Here is a 15724-nt window from a genome sequence, read left to right on the forward strand (position 1 = left end):
AATTTCTAAGCTGGACAAGCTGACTTGATGATAGTGAAATTTCTTACAGGTGTGTGTATTTTGGGGATGTACTTGTACGGTGGTGGTTGTGGGGGGGGAGGTGGGGGGCGGAATGGGTGTCTTCTGTAGCCTAGTGATTACCATAGCACACCAGAATGACCTTCGAGGCTCTCACCAGTGGTATTGCTGTGAGTTTTAGTCCAGTGGTGCGAGCTTCCTCTTTGGTCATACATGAGAAGGTCTTCCACCAACCTCAGCTCTGCACGGTTTTCTCTCACCGTAATGCTGGCTGCTGTCATATAAGTGAAATATTGTTGAGTACAGCAGAAAACACCAATCAAATAAATGAACATACCTGTTGTAGTTCCACGTCTATCGACCATGTGAACCTTACCATTCTTCTTCAGCCTTACTGCATGTGTGCAAGGTGTTTATTCAAGCATACTCTGAAGGCATTATACTTACTGTGAAGCCCTGACAATGGTCAATCCAACCAATGAGCTGGACTTGAACTCACAGCGACCACATTGGTGAGAGGCTCATGGGCATTACGCTGCGCTAGCGCACTAACCAACTCCCTCCACCAATAAAGTTTACATCTCGTGTATAAGAGTAATATATTCTTAACAGCATACAACTGCTGTGAAAGCACTAAGAAAAAAAAAACATAGATCAAATAAATTCATTAAAAGTCTCCACTTTGAAACAATGTACAGTTAAGAATCCAAGAAATGTACATTAAAAGAAAGACAGAAGATGAACAAGATTCTTATGCTGTATAAATCCAGGAGTATTCCACGGAGAGCAGTACCTTTAGACACAGCCAGTATCGTACAGGATGAAGGTTTATGGCATGAAATAAAATGAATAAAGATTAATGATCAATGATAAAATGAGAAATGAAAAAAGAATGGCGACGGTATACTTTGTGCTGAGCATTAACGTGATCACAATCCCTACCAAATGTACATGTCCCGCATGTACCATGTAGCACTTACTGCACATGCTGTTCAATTTCAGAAATCCAAAACAGAAAAGAAAAAACAAAGGATGATCCACCTTTTCCTTTAGTCCACTCTTGGTGTTTTTGTGGCTGTTCAGTTTTTAAAGGCTTTCTGATCATGTGCATTGATCCTTCAACAGGATAAATTGCTGAGATAGGCCACATTAAAACATTTTTTAAAGTTTCAGTTTCATGTTTATACCCTTTTCTGACATTGAAAAAAGGTTTATTCTGTCCACAAAACAACTGTTTAAATGTTGGTGGGAGGTCTTTTGATCATTCTAACGGACTAGTTGCCCTTGAAATGGGTTTAGTGGCAAGCAACGTGTTGCCATGGCTACACGATAAGGAGATGACGGTGAATGGATCCTCCCCAGAGAAGGTCACAAGATGAGGGCAGGAGGTTTCTCCGTCCCGCCTTCCCAGACGGCCTCGTGATGCCTTCCCCCAGGAGAACACCCTACCTTCCCGAGTGACAGCCACGGTGAATGTGTCCCCACATGCCACAGCACACACCAATAAGTCATTCAGAGAATCCACGCACCTTGGCATGCACGAATCGTCATCAGACGTTGCCTGGACTCCGAGCTGACCAAACTGATTGGAGCCGAAGGTGAAACACCGGCCATCCACAGTCACCAGAGCTGTGTGCGACGTACCCATGGCAACCTCTTTGACAGCCAATGAGCTTAGAGGCAGTGTCATAACCGGACTGAAGCTTAGTACTTCCTCCACAGAATGAACCGGAGTAGGCTCCCCTCCCACCAAAACCTCATCCATGCCCAGTTTGTTGTAACGGTTGCTCCCACAGCACAGGAGCTTGTTGTCTGATGTCAGGATGACGGAGCAGTCCACTCCGCAGTGGACAGAGCGCGCGCTCAAATTGTTGGGAATGGGCACGGGCTGCGGTGTGCACTGTGTCTCCTGGTTCCCCAGCCCCAGACGGCCATTGTCCCCACGGCCCCAGGCAAACACTTCATGCTCGTTCGTCACTGCCAGAATGTGTGACGCACCACACGACACTTGAACCACCTCATACCCCAACAATGCCTCAACAATCTTTGCCTGAGACACCTCGTTGAAGTTTCCATGCCCGAGACAACCATTGGCGCCGCTGCCGAATGTCATGAGGATGCCTCTGTCAGTGAGACAGGCCGTGAACAGGTCCCCGCAAGCCACGTGCTGAATCACCACAGCAGACTGCCCCTCCAGGTAACGCGGCACGAAGCTTGGCGCCTCCGTCGACGTCCCCGGGAGGATACCCTCCCCAACACCCAGCGACTCCCAGACAAACAAGCGGCCATTCCTTGTCACCGCTGCCTTCTTTGTTCGCCCAGCAGCCACCTGCATCACCTGCGTGTCACTGCTGGGTAGTGGGAGTTTTACAGGTGCATTTAGCCCGCCACCCCAGCAGTACACAGAACTAAGCGTGGTTGGCTTCCCGCTCAGCGAATCCCGTGCGAGCACGTGACTTCCTCTGATGGACATTCTACCACGCGCCGTGGCGGGGAGGCTGGAGAGTGGGCGGTGTACACGGGTGCATGGAATCCTGCCCATGTCCGTATGAAGGTTCATGATGGGGTTTATCAGCAGGGGCTGGGCCATGATCTGGTTGATATGCGGTCGTTTCAGTGGGTCATGGTAGAGCGTGCTGAGGATCAGCGACCGCAAGTCCTCACTGTATGTCTCCGAGATCGGTGCAAATGTCCCCCGCATGATCTTCAGCACAAGCGCTGGCAGGTTAGCCGCCTCAAATGCACGCTTCAAGCTCGTCAATTCATACAGTACGCACCCCAACGCCCAGATGTCGCTCTTCTGGTTGTATGGTTTGCCCTCACACAGCTCAGGGGAGATGTAACTAGGCGTCCCCACTACTGTGTAGGCCTTACTCTTACTACTCAGCACCTTAGAAATCCCAAAGTCACCAATCTTCACCACCTGTAATCAAAAAGCACACAGCCAACTTCATAAGCGTGAAAGTTTGAATTCCAGTTCCCATTTTTATTAGGACTCCTTTTTCATAGTGTTTTGTCAGAGATTCTCATAGCTTCTTATCCCGGAAATCCATTTTAGATTACTGTACATTTAAACTGTTGCTTGATACTTTTTCTCAAGACAAATGATTGAATTCTTCAGACAGGTACAGATTCTACTAATCACTTTAATCAGCAATCAGATTTGAATTACTGTCTCCTTTTTATCTAGATTTTGTTTTGTCGCTTTAACACTGTAACAGGAATTGTATTACAGGAATTTTTATATTGGGTTCCATTTGAAAAATGAGTCTTGCGTTTGACATGTTTAATGACTTTTCAGCAGTGCCAGGTCAAAAACTGAGCACATAACCAGCCAAAGAATGGCAGCCTGTGCATTTAGATGTACATGTATGTAGATTACTGTACCCCAGCAACCAGGCTTACCAGCTGTTCATTTGGAATACAGTGACCTCTGGATCTGCAGTCAGCACATGTATCTCTAGCCTCGACAGAATTTCCCTTTAAACACGTACAAATACATGTACGTGTAGTCTAGAGGTAGAAGAGTGGACGGTAAATCCAGAGATGGTTGATTTTAGTTACATGACAAACCTCCTCTCATTCCCAAAAATGAAAAACGAATTGAGCTTATATCATAACCATGCTATATCACTAAATCCATGATGCTGAAGTAACCAGACACCAAGCGGAACCCAAGTACCTTATGCACCAAGTACCTTATGCTTAACCCTAAAGATCCCGACAGTATCATCATAGCAAATCTGCTGAACGCGCTAGCACAGCACAATAACCTTCCAATCTCACCAATGTAGTCGCTGCGAGTTCGAGTCTAGCTCATGCTGGCTTCCTCTCTGGTCATACGTGTATGTCAGCAACCTTCAGATGTTTTGGGTTTCCAAAAGGCTCTACCTGGTTTCTTTCTGCCATAATGCTGGGCACCGTTGTATAAGTGAAATATTGTTGAGTACCCATATAGAGCAAAACTTCAATCAAATAAAAAAAATGTCTTTCTTGTGACTGAGGATAGTGAAGTTCATCTTGCTGCCATTTGTCCAGTTTTTCACCCTCTTCTTCATGTTAAAAACGGGGCCTTTAATGGACCGATGTCATATCCTCTACAGGTACTACCTGATGTACACAGCAATATGAACTTCACAACTCCCTGACAAACCCTGTCTTACAACTGACCTGTTTCTTCTTGTCGAGCAAGATGTTCTGCGTTTTCAGATCACGGTGCAGAATTTGCTTCGAGTGTACGTGTCGCAACGCCAGCACCATCTGTGCAAAGAACTGCAGTATCTCCTCTTCGTCCAGTAGATTCCCATTGCGCTGTTGCAGATACTCAAAGAGCGTCCCTCCCTGGGCGTACTCCATAACGATCATCAAGGCTTTATCCTCCAAGAAGTTTTCATAGTACTGTATGATGTACGGGTGGTCTAACATTGACAAAACCTTCACTTCATTCAGTGCAGCTTGGCGTTCCTCTTTCGTCATCTGCTCCACCGGGATCTGCTTTATTATCACTAGCTTTTTGTCGTGGAGCCGTTTCGTCAGATGAACTGTCCCGTAAGCCCCACGGCCCACAACTCTTATTTTCTCATATTTCTCCATGTTACAGACTCAGTTTTCCAATCTCACATTTCCCTTAAAAAGTACAAGAAAGTTTTGGCATCACCAAGCAGGGGCCTACCATACTGCTGATGTCACTCACTTTTGTCATGAATATCATCAAATATAAATGACACCATTTTCAACATGGTACATACTGTAGTTTAGTTAAAATCACCTTGTCTCAAGAAATAAGCTCTTCTTGGTAGGAAGGGTGATGAGGAATTCAATATCAGTGATCTTGATGCTGAAATCTTCAGAATTAAACGGTGACGTATGGATGTCAACTTGACAATGGTGTCGTGTTGTTATATCACTATCATAGTACAAACGACAGAGGTGTCTGCAAAACTTTCTTCAGACTTAACTTTTATGCCGACATATCGAGAAGTTATTTTTCTTGCCCCTTCCAAATGTATGCACGTTATTTTTGAAAGTAAATGTTTCTTATTTGTGTCGCAACCATTATATTTACACTTTTTGTTGCTGTTCCACTAAAACTAAAACATCAACTGACACAGCCAAGAACTTGACCTAGTTTTTTTCTCAGGCCTCAAAGCCATCTGAACTTATGCTGGGCCTGTCATCAATGGTCTCGTCGGCAAAATACTTCTTGGTGTCAGGTTTACTACTCCATCGTGGCCAAGATATTGTCCAGCTACCGACTGAGAAGATTCTACACTTAAATTTGAAGAAGACGTCCAAAATCTCACGAATCTTTCTCCATCACCGTCCAGACGGCCGGCAGACAGTGCGCATGTGCAATGGGTTATTTCCGGCTACTACGGCCTACGCGCGAAATGGAGTCGAAGTAAACATATCTTCGGGGTAAGTTGATAACTTTTCTCATCTGTCTGTCGGAAATTTCACACGATCGCGGACGCAGCGTGTGGCAAACGATAGGGCGATCATTTCTGCGCGTAGACTAGCTTATTAAGGTGCTAATTGATGCACAACTGAGTCTGTCTTGGTAATTTTCTTGTGGGTGGCGGGTAGCAGAAGCCGGCATCGCGTACATGAAATGGCAACACTGAAAATGATGTGTCCCAAAATTAGCCTATTTTTTTTTTCTCGGGCCTTCCGAAAGCCAAGTAGTAGATATTAATGGATCCCTTTGACCGTTGTTGTAACATTTGCAGAAAGTACTCCGTAGACTATGTTGGTTTCAAACTCTGTTTTTATTTGGTGAAATTTTGACAATGTTTCTGTTTTTGATGGAAAGATCTTTTTTTCGTTCAGGCCATACACAAGTATCGAGGCCGTCAGTGAAGCGCGGGGAGGGTCTCGAGGTGGGGGGGAGGGGGTCTCTGTGGTACACTTACAGAAAAGCAACTTTACATGTACAGTAGTACGGATTTGATTTATGTGTGACATGAAAAGAATAATAAAATCAGTGAAAAAGGAATTTTACAGCTGAACACATGTGGAGTAAAAAAATGTTTGTATCATATCCTTTGAAATATTTTATCAATTTTTCAGGAAATAAGTGATGAAGGAAGCAGTTGTGTTAAGAGATTTAGAGTAATTTGAGTTTTATGAAAATTGTGTTTCATCAGTTTTGCTGGAAGTAGGTGATAAACAGTGGAGTTAACTAAGAGGAAGTGATATTTAATGTAAAATTTCAACTCTCATTAAGTTATTCATTTTGCCAGATTCCTGAAGTTTTGTTGCCATTTGAAATGTTTTATGAGGTTTTTGTTGGAAGGCACGTGTATGATGATATCCTTTGTATAAAATGTAAGTTTCAAAACCAAAAGTAATTTTATGATATGTAAATTTGATGAAGAATGATTTATTTACTGCTACGTAATTTCCAGGCAGATTTTTAAGGTGAACACGGTATCCCTGTCCTGTTAATACCCACAAAAGTACAACATATCAGTGGTTGTGGTTTTAAATACATTTAGACGACTGAGCTTCGACTGCATGTACATGTAGGCTATGTTTGGATAGTGATTTAATGTATAGCAGGATACTCCTTCACTTTAACAGATCCCAGTGTCACATCAAGTCTTTAAGTACGCAAGTTGACTTGTTTACTATAATGTAAGGTGGAAAGTCCTTTTAGAAGAGTTGAGACATCAAAGAGGAGAGAAACTTTTGAGGATACATGAAAAGATACTAAAAAACGAGTATTGTTCTGTGGAATATGAAGTAGGATATGCCAAAAATTGAGATAAAAAAAGTTTAATTGTGAGGCATATTTTATATTTCCTAATAACCAATGTGTCTTTATGGCATATTTTCCATCAATGGTGGGAAATATTTCGAAATGGTGCCCTAGATGAACATACTAGGAACACCCGACCAGCTTAGTCGCCCAATTTGGGTTGTCACCAAGCAAAGTGGTTTTGACTGCTCTCACCATTGACATCACCACAGTAGGCTACTTTATCCCAAGACTGACCTGGTGGGGTGGGGGTGGGGGTTGGTGGGGGGGGTGGGGGTAGGAAAACTAGTTTAAAGCCCTTTTTACGCCCCAAGAAGGAAAAGGAGAAGCTTTTTTGTACTTCTACATGTTAGGCTACATTATACACTCGGTATTAAGAAAAAAAAAACAGAACGTTTCATGTATCCTTTAAGCTTGCTGGATCGGGGTGTGATGGGGAAATTTTTCTGGAAATTCTGGTACATTTGATGAAGAACGATCCCTGACCTTATTGTCAAGGTCAGCTGATATTCAGAGAAACTTCAAGACATGATCATTTGAATAGTGTATAAAAGACATTGATTTATTTGCAGTAGTTGTGAGGGAATGTGGACTTGAGGAATATTTTATTTCACACCTAAGTTTGGCCTGTAAAAATGCACCTGCAGAAGTTATCATTGGACTTCATTATACGTCAGGTGCCATAACAATCTAGTTTTTGTGATAAGAAACTGACAGCAAAAAACCTCCTAAGTTGCCCTATTTTGAGTCAATCAAAATCAAGTAAAAGTGTCATTTGAAAAGCTAAACCGTAGGTGAAATGCATATATGTACGTCTTAATGAATCGGTTTAGGTCTTCATAGAAATTAATACATGCTGGAAATTAGAGTGGCCATGAGCTTATTTATAGTTTACAAATAGAGCTAAGGGAAGTAAGTCTGAATATTTAATCAGGCAGCAGGTAAATAAGGTGTTAAGTAAAAATGTATATATAAAGTCATGAATTTTGTTTGACACTGTGCTTCATTCATTGTCATTTACATTACTTTCAACACCACGTGGGTGGGTGGGGCGGGAAGGGTAGATGGGATGGAATGGTCTCAGTGTCTTTGAGCTACCCTATTACAAAACTAAGGAAACCGAAGAAAATCTGGTGATGAGACAGCATGATTTCAAATTCCATCTGGATGTATGAAAACAACAGAAAAGATCTGAGCCCTCTGACAGCAGATTGCACAGCTCACTTGATCCACATCAAGGAGCAAGACAATGCCCAGGGGTCGACTCAGGTTTCAACAGCTGCTTGTTACATGTACATGTATGCCATTTTATTTTGTGCTAGTCAGCAATTTGAGCACGTGAGTTTCTTAAAAATAAAAAGAAAAAAGAACAAAAAGTTCATCAGCAGTATATGGATATATATATATATATATATATATATACCTGTATAGCATTATATGCCGGGAGATCATTAGAAGGCAGGTACCAGTTATGATATCATACATGTACCTGTAGCCGCCTAATGTTATAAAAAATTAGCCAGATACATCCAGCTAGCCACCGACATGTTCTTTCTCCAAAGCACTTATTTTTCTTCGAACATTTTAGTGCTCTGTCACGTTGATAGCTACTGTTCCAAGGTTGCCTTTTCTCAATTTATAGTTAATAATGAAAGCCCTGTGTACGGCCTGTCTGACAAGACTGCGTTCTCCTGTGTCTGTGGATAGCACATGTTCACGCGTGACAAAGCTGCGTTCTCCTGTGTCCGTGGACAGTACATGTTCCGCGTGACAAGGCTATGTTCTCCTGTGCCCGTTCACAGCACATGTGCACGTGTGACAAGGTCTACGTGTACATTATGTGGTGTGTTCTGACCAGGCTGTGTGTTTCTAACCAGCCTGACATCAGCCACTATATAAAGCTTGTCACTGCTCTCCTCCTCCTGTCTATTGATTGAACAAAACAGCCAGAATCGTGTTGGCGGCCGTGCGTGGGTGTCTGGCAGGCTGATGGCAGAACACAAAATCAGGCACATGTACATGTAAGCAAGAAAAAAAAACATAGACAAGGCCGAACACAATTACATGTAGCAGGTTCTGTATATAATTGGGAATGTTAATGTTTGGGAATGTGTACAGGATCTGGTGGTGTCCTTCACAATGACTCTTCCACTGAATTCAGGTGACCAAATGTAAAAAACAAAAATGAAATGAAGCTGTACATTCGCACATGAGATCTTGGTACATGTAAGTATGTGCTTTCACACTGATTAACTGTTGAACTAGGTGACAAATGACTTAATTTTCCTAACTCACATGTTTAGTTGATGTATTTCTTGCGGAGTAGGTGTGGAAACAGACCCTCAGAAACTGCCACAGCTGTTTCCTTCTGATATGCTTGTAATTGTATGAATCAGTTTTTAATCTAGAATTTTAGCAAACCCATAAGCTATGCCATTTTTGAACATTTCACTTCACTTGCTCATTCAGTTTACAGTGTACATGGCAAAAAGGCAAAACAAACCTTATGTGACGTCCTAGCAGAAACATGTCATCGTGCGTTCTTGGGTGATGGAAAACCTTGTGGTTGATTGGCTGAATTTGATTACTTGACAGCTGGCTTGATTTTCTGTGTGTATGTGCCATTTTGTTTACTTCAAATTGCAGTATCTGGGATATAAATAATCATGAAAACATGTATGCTTTTTAAACTTTTTGGTGAGATACATTTTGATACATTTGGTCTGCTGTTGTCTTTCGTTTAAAGAATCAATTGAAAAACAAAATTTACAAATTTTCAAGCTTCACCTTGATGATTTTCTCTAACTGATGCCCAACTTTTCATTAGTCATTAGTGTTAACGAAAAATTATGGCCTGAAAGATTTGAAGACAGTAAGGAGACCAGCCTTAGAGCCGGCTTGCAAATTTCTCAGCTGAGGGGGTGGGGCATATGCAGATTGGTGGTATTCTTTGTGTTCAGTGCCAACTTGTTTAGCTGTAATTTTAAATGGTCACATGCAGAAATTTGATTGGCTGATAACTAATGTCATTTAATCTAAAAAAAAAAAATGCTTTTTATCTCGCGAGATTTTCATTTTTGTCTTGTTTTGCCTGTCAAGACAGTTTCCATTGACATATATATGTACCTGTCAAACCGTATGTAGAAAGCCAGACTGAAAACTATGAGCGGAAGCTCAGGCTGCCCTTGTACAGCTTTTGGCACTACCCATCACCAAGGCATTGTGGACATTCATGACCCAGGCACCCATGTATATGTAAGTCTGAGGACAGAGACAACACCATTGGAATCCTTCTGGGGTGGCTCACAGAAAAGTTGTTGCCAACACCTCATACCCTTTCTATTACACTGTTGAAGTCTGCATAACTATCTTTGTTGAACAGCGTACTTCTTATTGTGGCTACTACATCTAGGTTGTATGTCAGCTGATGCACTGCGTAATACCTTAGCGGTAACAGGCTACCAGCGACCCATGAGGGTATGCAGTAACAGCAACTACAGAGAGGGTTTCTGTTAGTCATGATTTGCCATATAAGTGTTCAGTGAAATCGATTTTTGCATTTGAGTTTCAGAGTGTCTATGAAAAATAGTTTTCTTCTAATACCCATATTTTAGGCTTTTTACACTAAATGAAGTTTGACATGACCTTTTTTTTCTTGATTTCATTAGCAGGTCATGCACAGGCCACTTCATCAAGCACTGTGTTTGATGACGGTCAGGTCATGCATACACATGCATATATACAGAGAAATATGAATATGATAACCTGTAACTGTTTACCTTTGTCCAAGAAAAAAATTTATGTTTCACTTTCTTTTGTACTTTGAGGACTTATGAGCCACAAGTGTCACTCTTGGGTTTCGGTAAATTCTGTTTTACCCTATTTCCTCAAACTTTTAAAGTTTTAAAAGCATGAAAAAAAGCAACTTTCAGCGCAATTTATGCACATTTTTAATTTGATATTGGTGACAAAACTACATTGGTTGGATTGGTCACTTACAGGGCCTCACAAAATGTATAATTTTATCAGTCAATATGAACTAATGCCTTTAGAATAACTTTTTAACAAACACAGAAGAAATGATGTGAGAATAATTTCCTTACAATTCATGACAGAATAAATAAGACCACCCCACAAGACATTTGCAACTGTACTGACATCTACATGTACATGTATGTAGGCTGATATACGTTGAAAACACGGAGGAAAGGCATGTGTACAATGGAGAATGCACAGTGTGATGATGTATTGGTATGTGTGTACCAGGGAGACTGCACAGTGTGATGATGTATTGGTATGTGTGTATAACAGAAACTGCACAGTGTGATGATGTATTGGTATGTGTGTACCAGGGAGACTGCACAGTGTGATGATGTATTGGTATGTGTGTATAACAGAAACTGCACAGTGTGATGATGTATTGGTATGTGTGTACAACAGAGAATGCACAGTGTGATGATGTATTGGTATGTGTGTACAACAGAAACTGCACAGTGTGATGATGTATTGGTATGTGTGTACAACAGAGACTGCACAATGTGATGATGTATTGGTATGTGTGTACAACAGAGACTGCACAATGTGATGATGTATTGGTATGTGTGTACAACAGAGACTGCACAGTGTGATGATGTATTGGTATGTGGTTACAACAGAGACTTCACAGTGTGATGATGTATTGGTAGGTGTGTACAACAGAGACTGCACAATGTGATGATGTATTGGTATGTGTGTACAACAGAGACTTCACAGTGTGATGATGTATTGGTATGTGGTTACAACAGAGACTTCACAGTGTGATGATGTATTGGTATGTGTGTACAACAGAGACTTCACAGTGTGATGATGTATTGGTATGTGTGTACAACAGAGACTTCACAATATGATGATGTATTGGTATGTGTGTACAACAGAGACTTCACAATCTGATGATGTATTGGTATGTGTGTACAACAGAGACTTCACAATCTGATGATGTATTGGTATGTGTGTACAACAGAGACTTCACAATCTGATGATGTATTGGTATGTGTGTACAACAGAGACTTCACAATGTGATGATGTATTGGTATGTGTGTACAATGGAGACTGCACAGTGTGATGATGTATTGGTATGTGTGTACAACAGAGACTGCACAGTATGATGATGTATTGGTATGTGTGTACAACAGAGACTTCACAATGTGATGATGTATTGGTATTTGTGTACAATGTATTGGTATGTGTGTACAACAGAGACTGCACAGTATGATGATGTATTGGTATGTGTGTACAACAGAGACTGCACAATGTGATGATGTATTGGTATTTGTGTACAATGGAGTCTGCACAATGTGATGATGTATTGGTATGTGTGTACAACAGAGACTGCACAGTGTGATGATGTATTGGTATGTGTGTACAACAGAGACTGCACAGTGTGATGATGTATTGGTATTTGTGTACAATGGAGTCTGCACAATGTGATGATGTATTGGTATGTGTGTACAATGGAGTCTGCACAGTGTGATGATGTATTGGTATGTGGTTACAACAGAGACTTCACAGTGTGATGATGTATTGGTATGTGTGTACAATGGAGACTTCACAGTGTGATGATGTATTGGTATGTGTGTACAACAGAGACTTCACAGTGTGATGATGTATTGGTATGTGTGTACAATGGAGGCTGCTCAATGTGATGATGTATTGGTATGTGTGTACAGCGGAGGCTGCACAATATGATGATGTATTGGTATGTGTGTACAACAGAGACTTCACAATGTGATGATGTATTGGTATGTGTGTACAACAGAGACTTCACAATGTGATGATGTATTGGTATGTGTGTACAGCGGAGGCTGCCCAATGTGATGATGTATTGGTATTCATATGTGATGTAGCGATGTGATACTTGTTTATTACAACACAATGCTGTAAGTTATCCTGAAGAATGGGAGACAAGCAAATTACAGTTCTCTGTCTATAACTCTGGTCTTAATAGAGTGTAGAGTAGAGAAACAGGTCATAGCCATCCTCACTGACCAATGAAAAGAGGGCTTACAATACACGTAAGTGACAACGAAAAAGTTCTTCAAAAGCTGTAACAAGTAGGTTATTTGTCCATGCACATGCATGCTTTTTTTTCTTAGAAATCAGTCATGTTGACAAAACTGAACAAAAAGCCTTATTTTATTGCCCTTTGTGTATTAATGTATAAATTAATTAGTAATCCAGCAAAGTCCTGGAAGTACTTGTACATGTATCTTATATCTAGTGCTAGCGAGCTAAATTGATTTACATATGATACTGTGGCAAGCGGGCACCCCCCTCACTATCCCCATTTTGACAAGTGGAAGTGGTGCAGTACTGCGTAGACCATGTGTAGGTATGTGTGTCAGTGAGCTTAAGGACTTGTGAGTCCAGGTGATCCATTGAGCAGGAGCATCGTTACACTATCACAGGTGAGGTATCCCCGTGAGGCGCGTGGCTTGCCCCCCCCTCCCCCACCCCTCAGGTCTGGCTGTGGTAGTACACTGTACAAGCAAGGATGTTAGTTTAGATTTGCCCTGGTTACTATTCTCTCCAATACAGAGTCCCAACTCTGTGAGGCCAAAATATTGGCCGTCTGCCAGTAGTGGTTACTCCATGGAGGGCCTGGAGTGGGATGACCGCTTGTCGGACTTCAATGATTTGCCGTTCTAATGTGTATAGATGTTTCTTCAAGGTGCAAACAAATACGGAGACTTTGATGGGGTTGGCTGACCGGCCAGAGGCGGTTAAGATTAACAAAGCCTGTCTGACCCGTGCGGATAATTTTGTCAGTTTTACTGATGTTCTACATTCTGTGCATGGACAAAATCCTAATCTCTGTCCTCCCTTGGCCGATAATTGTGACAAGCAATCGATTATTGATCGATCGGGAGCTCAGCGTTTTCTGTGAACACTTGTCAGAATGTAGGTCAATGTATGCTCATGGTTTTCTCCAGCACAACCTGGTGTGGGCTGTCTGTAAGTTTGCTTGTACGAGGGTCTCTACCTGGGGGGCCCTCTACTACACCATCCCATTCTGAACTTCTTCCCTGTTTACTGTACATCATATGCACTGAGAAGCCTGCAGAGCCAATTTCATAAATTTCTCTGTGGATGAATATGTTGGGGGTTTGCCTATAAATAGCGGGTGTTGAGTATTGGGGTCAGGACTGCTGTGCTGTATGGAACTCCACATACACCTATACACTGCAGTGTAGACAGCCAGTAGCTGTCTGTAATAAACCTGGGGTATCACAGACTACATGGTGTGTACACTTGTCAGTGTGTGTGCATACATGTGCTATTATGATGATGAGGATGATGCTAATCACAGTGTGTGGGGGTGGGGGTGGGGTGGGGGGCAGAAGAGTGTGGGAGATTTCCAGAGGGCTGTTATTCTCTTGGGCATTTAGGTTAGGATCTTAAGCGAAGACATCCACGGGATGAATGCTGCCTGTGTAGATGCCATTTTTCTTACACCTTCCCTGTGACATTTCTTACAGGTTTACATGGTTCAAGAAAGAAATCAATAATTAAACGCCTGATATGACCACTTTTTTTTGGCCCTGTGGAATACCGTCTGTTGTTTGTTCCATTTATCTCGTATTCCTGACATTGTTTTATTGTCTACATCTTTTAGCTGACCAAAGGCTCCTTTCACATGTACCAGGTATGTTATGACAATTTTGAAAAAGGTGTCCAAGATAGGCAAGAGTGTTTAAATAGGGCAGGGTAGAGTGTTCAAGATAGGCAAGGGTGTTTTAATAGGGTAGGGTACAGTGTTCAAGTTAGGCAAGGGTGTTAAGGTAAGACAGGTATGTTCAAATGAGACAAGGTGTTTAGGACAGGTTGTCCAACTTAGGCAAGGGTGTTAGCGTAAGACAGGTATGTTCAAATGAGGCAAGGGTATTAGGGTAAGACAGGTATGGCCAAATGAGACAAGGTGTTTAGGACAGGTTGTCCAACTTCGGCAAGGTTGTTAGCGTAAGACAAGCATGTCCAAATGAGACAAGGTGTTTAGGACAGGTTGTCCAACTTAGGCAAGGGTGTTAGCATAAGACAGGTATGTTCAAATGAGGCAAGGGTATTAGGGTAAGACAGGTATGGCCAAATGAGACAAGGTGTTTAGGACAGGTTGTCCAACTTAGGCAAGGGTGTTAGCGTAAGACAGGTATGTTCAACTGAGGCAAGGGTGTTAGGGTAAGACAGGTATGTCCAAATGAGACAAGGTGTTTAGGACAGGCTGTCCAACTTAGGCAAGGGTGTTAGCGTAAGACAGGTTGTTCAACTTAGGCAAGGGTGTTAAGGTAGGACAGGCATGTCCAAATGAGACAAGGTGTTTAGGACAGGTTGTTCAACTTAGGCAAGGGTGTTAGCGTAAGACAGGTATGTTCAAATGAGGCAAGGGTGTTGGGGTAAGACAGGTATGTCCAAATGAGACAAGATGTTTAGGACAGGTTGTCCAACTTAGACAAGGGTGTTAGCGTAAGACAGGTATGTTCAAATGAGGCAAGGGTGTTAGGGTAAGACAGGTATGGCCAAATGAGACAAGGTGTTTAGGACAGGTTGTCCAACTTAGGCAAGGGTGTTAAGGTAGGACAGGTATGTCCAAGTGAGACGAGGTGTTTAGGACAAGGCGCCCAACTTAAGCAAAGGTGTTGGGGTGGGACAGGTATGTCCAGATGAGGCAAGGTGTTTAGGACAGGGTGTTCAACTTACATATATGTGAGTTTGGAAATTTTAGAACAGGCTGACCTAAAGACAGAGATGACACCTTGGTTGATATCCATGGAGCATTCATACATCTACATAGTGCAAGACATTTTTTCTTTTTGTTTTTTACCTGCAAGTTGTGCACCGCTAAATGTATGGGATACACAAACACACTAAAATGAAAAGACGTGTTAACACTTCGAATTAGCACTTTGTTTAATA

General features: G+C 42.0%; 2 protein-coding genes across 2 annotated transcripts in view; one reads left to right on the plus strand and one right to left on the minus strand.

Annotated features, from left to right (window-relative positions):
• Nucleotides 1-668: 668 nt before the first annotated feature.
• On the minus strand, nucleotides 669-5332 carry LOC135462806 (serine/threonine-protein kinase Nek8-like). The gene is made up of 2 exons (XM_064740075.1): nucleotides 4189-5332; nucleotides 669-2941 (listed from the first exon to the last, which is right to left on the minus strand). Exons 1-2 carry the CDS (start codon nucleotides 4609-4611, stop codon nucleotides 1280-1282), a joined length of 2085 nt encoding a protein of 694 aa, XP_064596145.1. The 5' UTR covers nucleotides 4612-5332; the 3' UTR covers nucleotides 669-1279.
• A 79-nt stretch (nucleotides 5333-5411) lies between these two features.
• LOC135462720 (CTD small phosphatase-like protein 3) overlaps nucleotides 5412-15724 on the plus strand; it is a 40354-nt gene continuing 30041 nt past the window's right edge. Inside the window, exon 1 of the mRNA XM_064739941.1 lies at nucleotides 5412-5436. The gene's annotated coding sequence lies outside the window, so the exon portion shown is untranslated. The remainder of the gene's footprint in view (nucleotides 5437-15724) is intronic.

This window comes from Liolophura sinensis, chromosome 2, assembly GCF_032854445.1.
Source record: "Liolophura sinensis isolate JHLJ2023 chromosome 2, CUHK_Ljap_v2, whole genome shotgun sequence".
Taxonomy (NCBI): domain Eukaryota; kingdom Metazoa; phylum Mollusca; class Polyplacophora; order Chitonida; family Chitonidae; genus Liolophura; species Liolophura sinensis.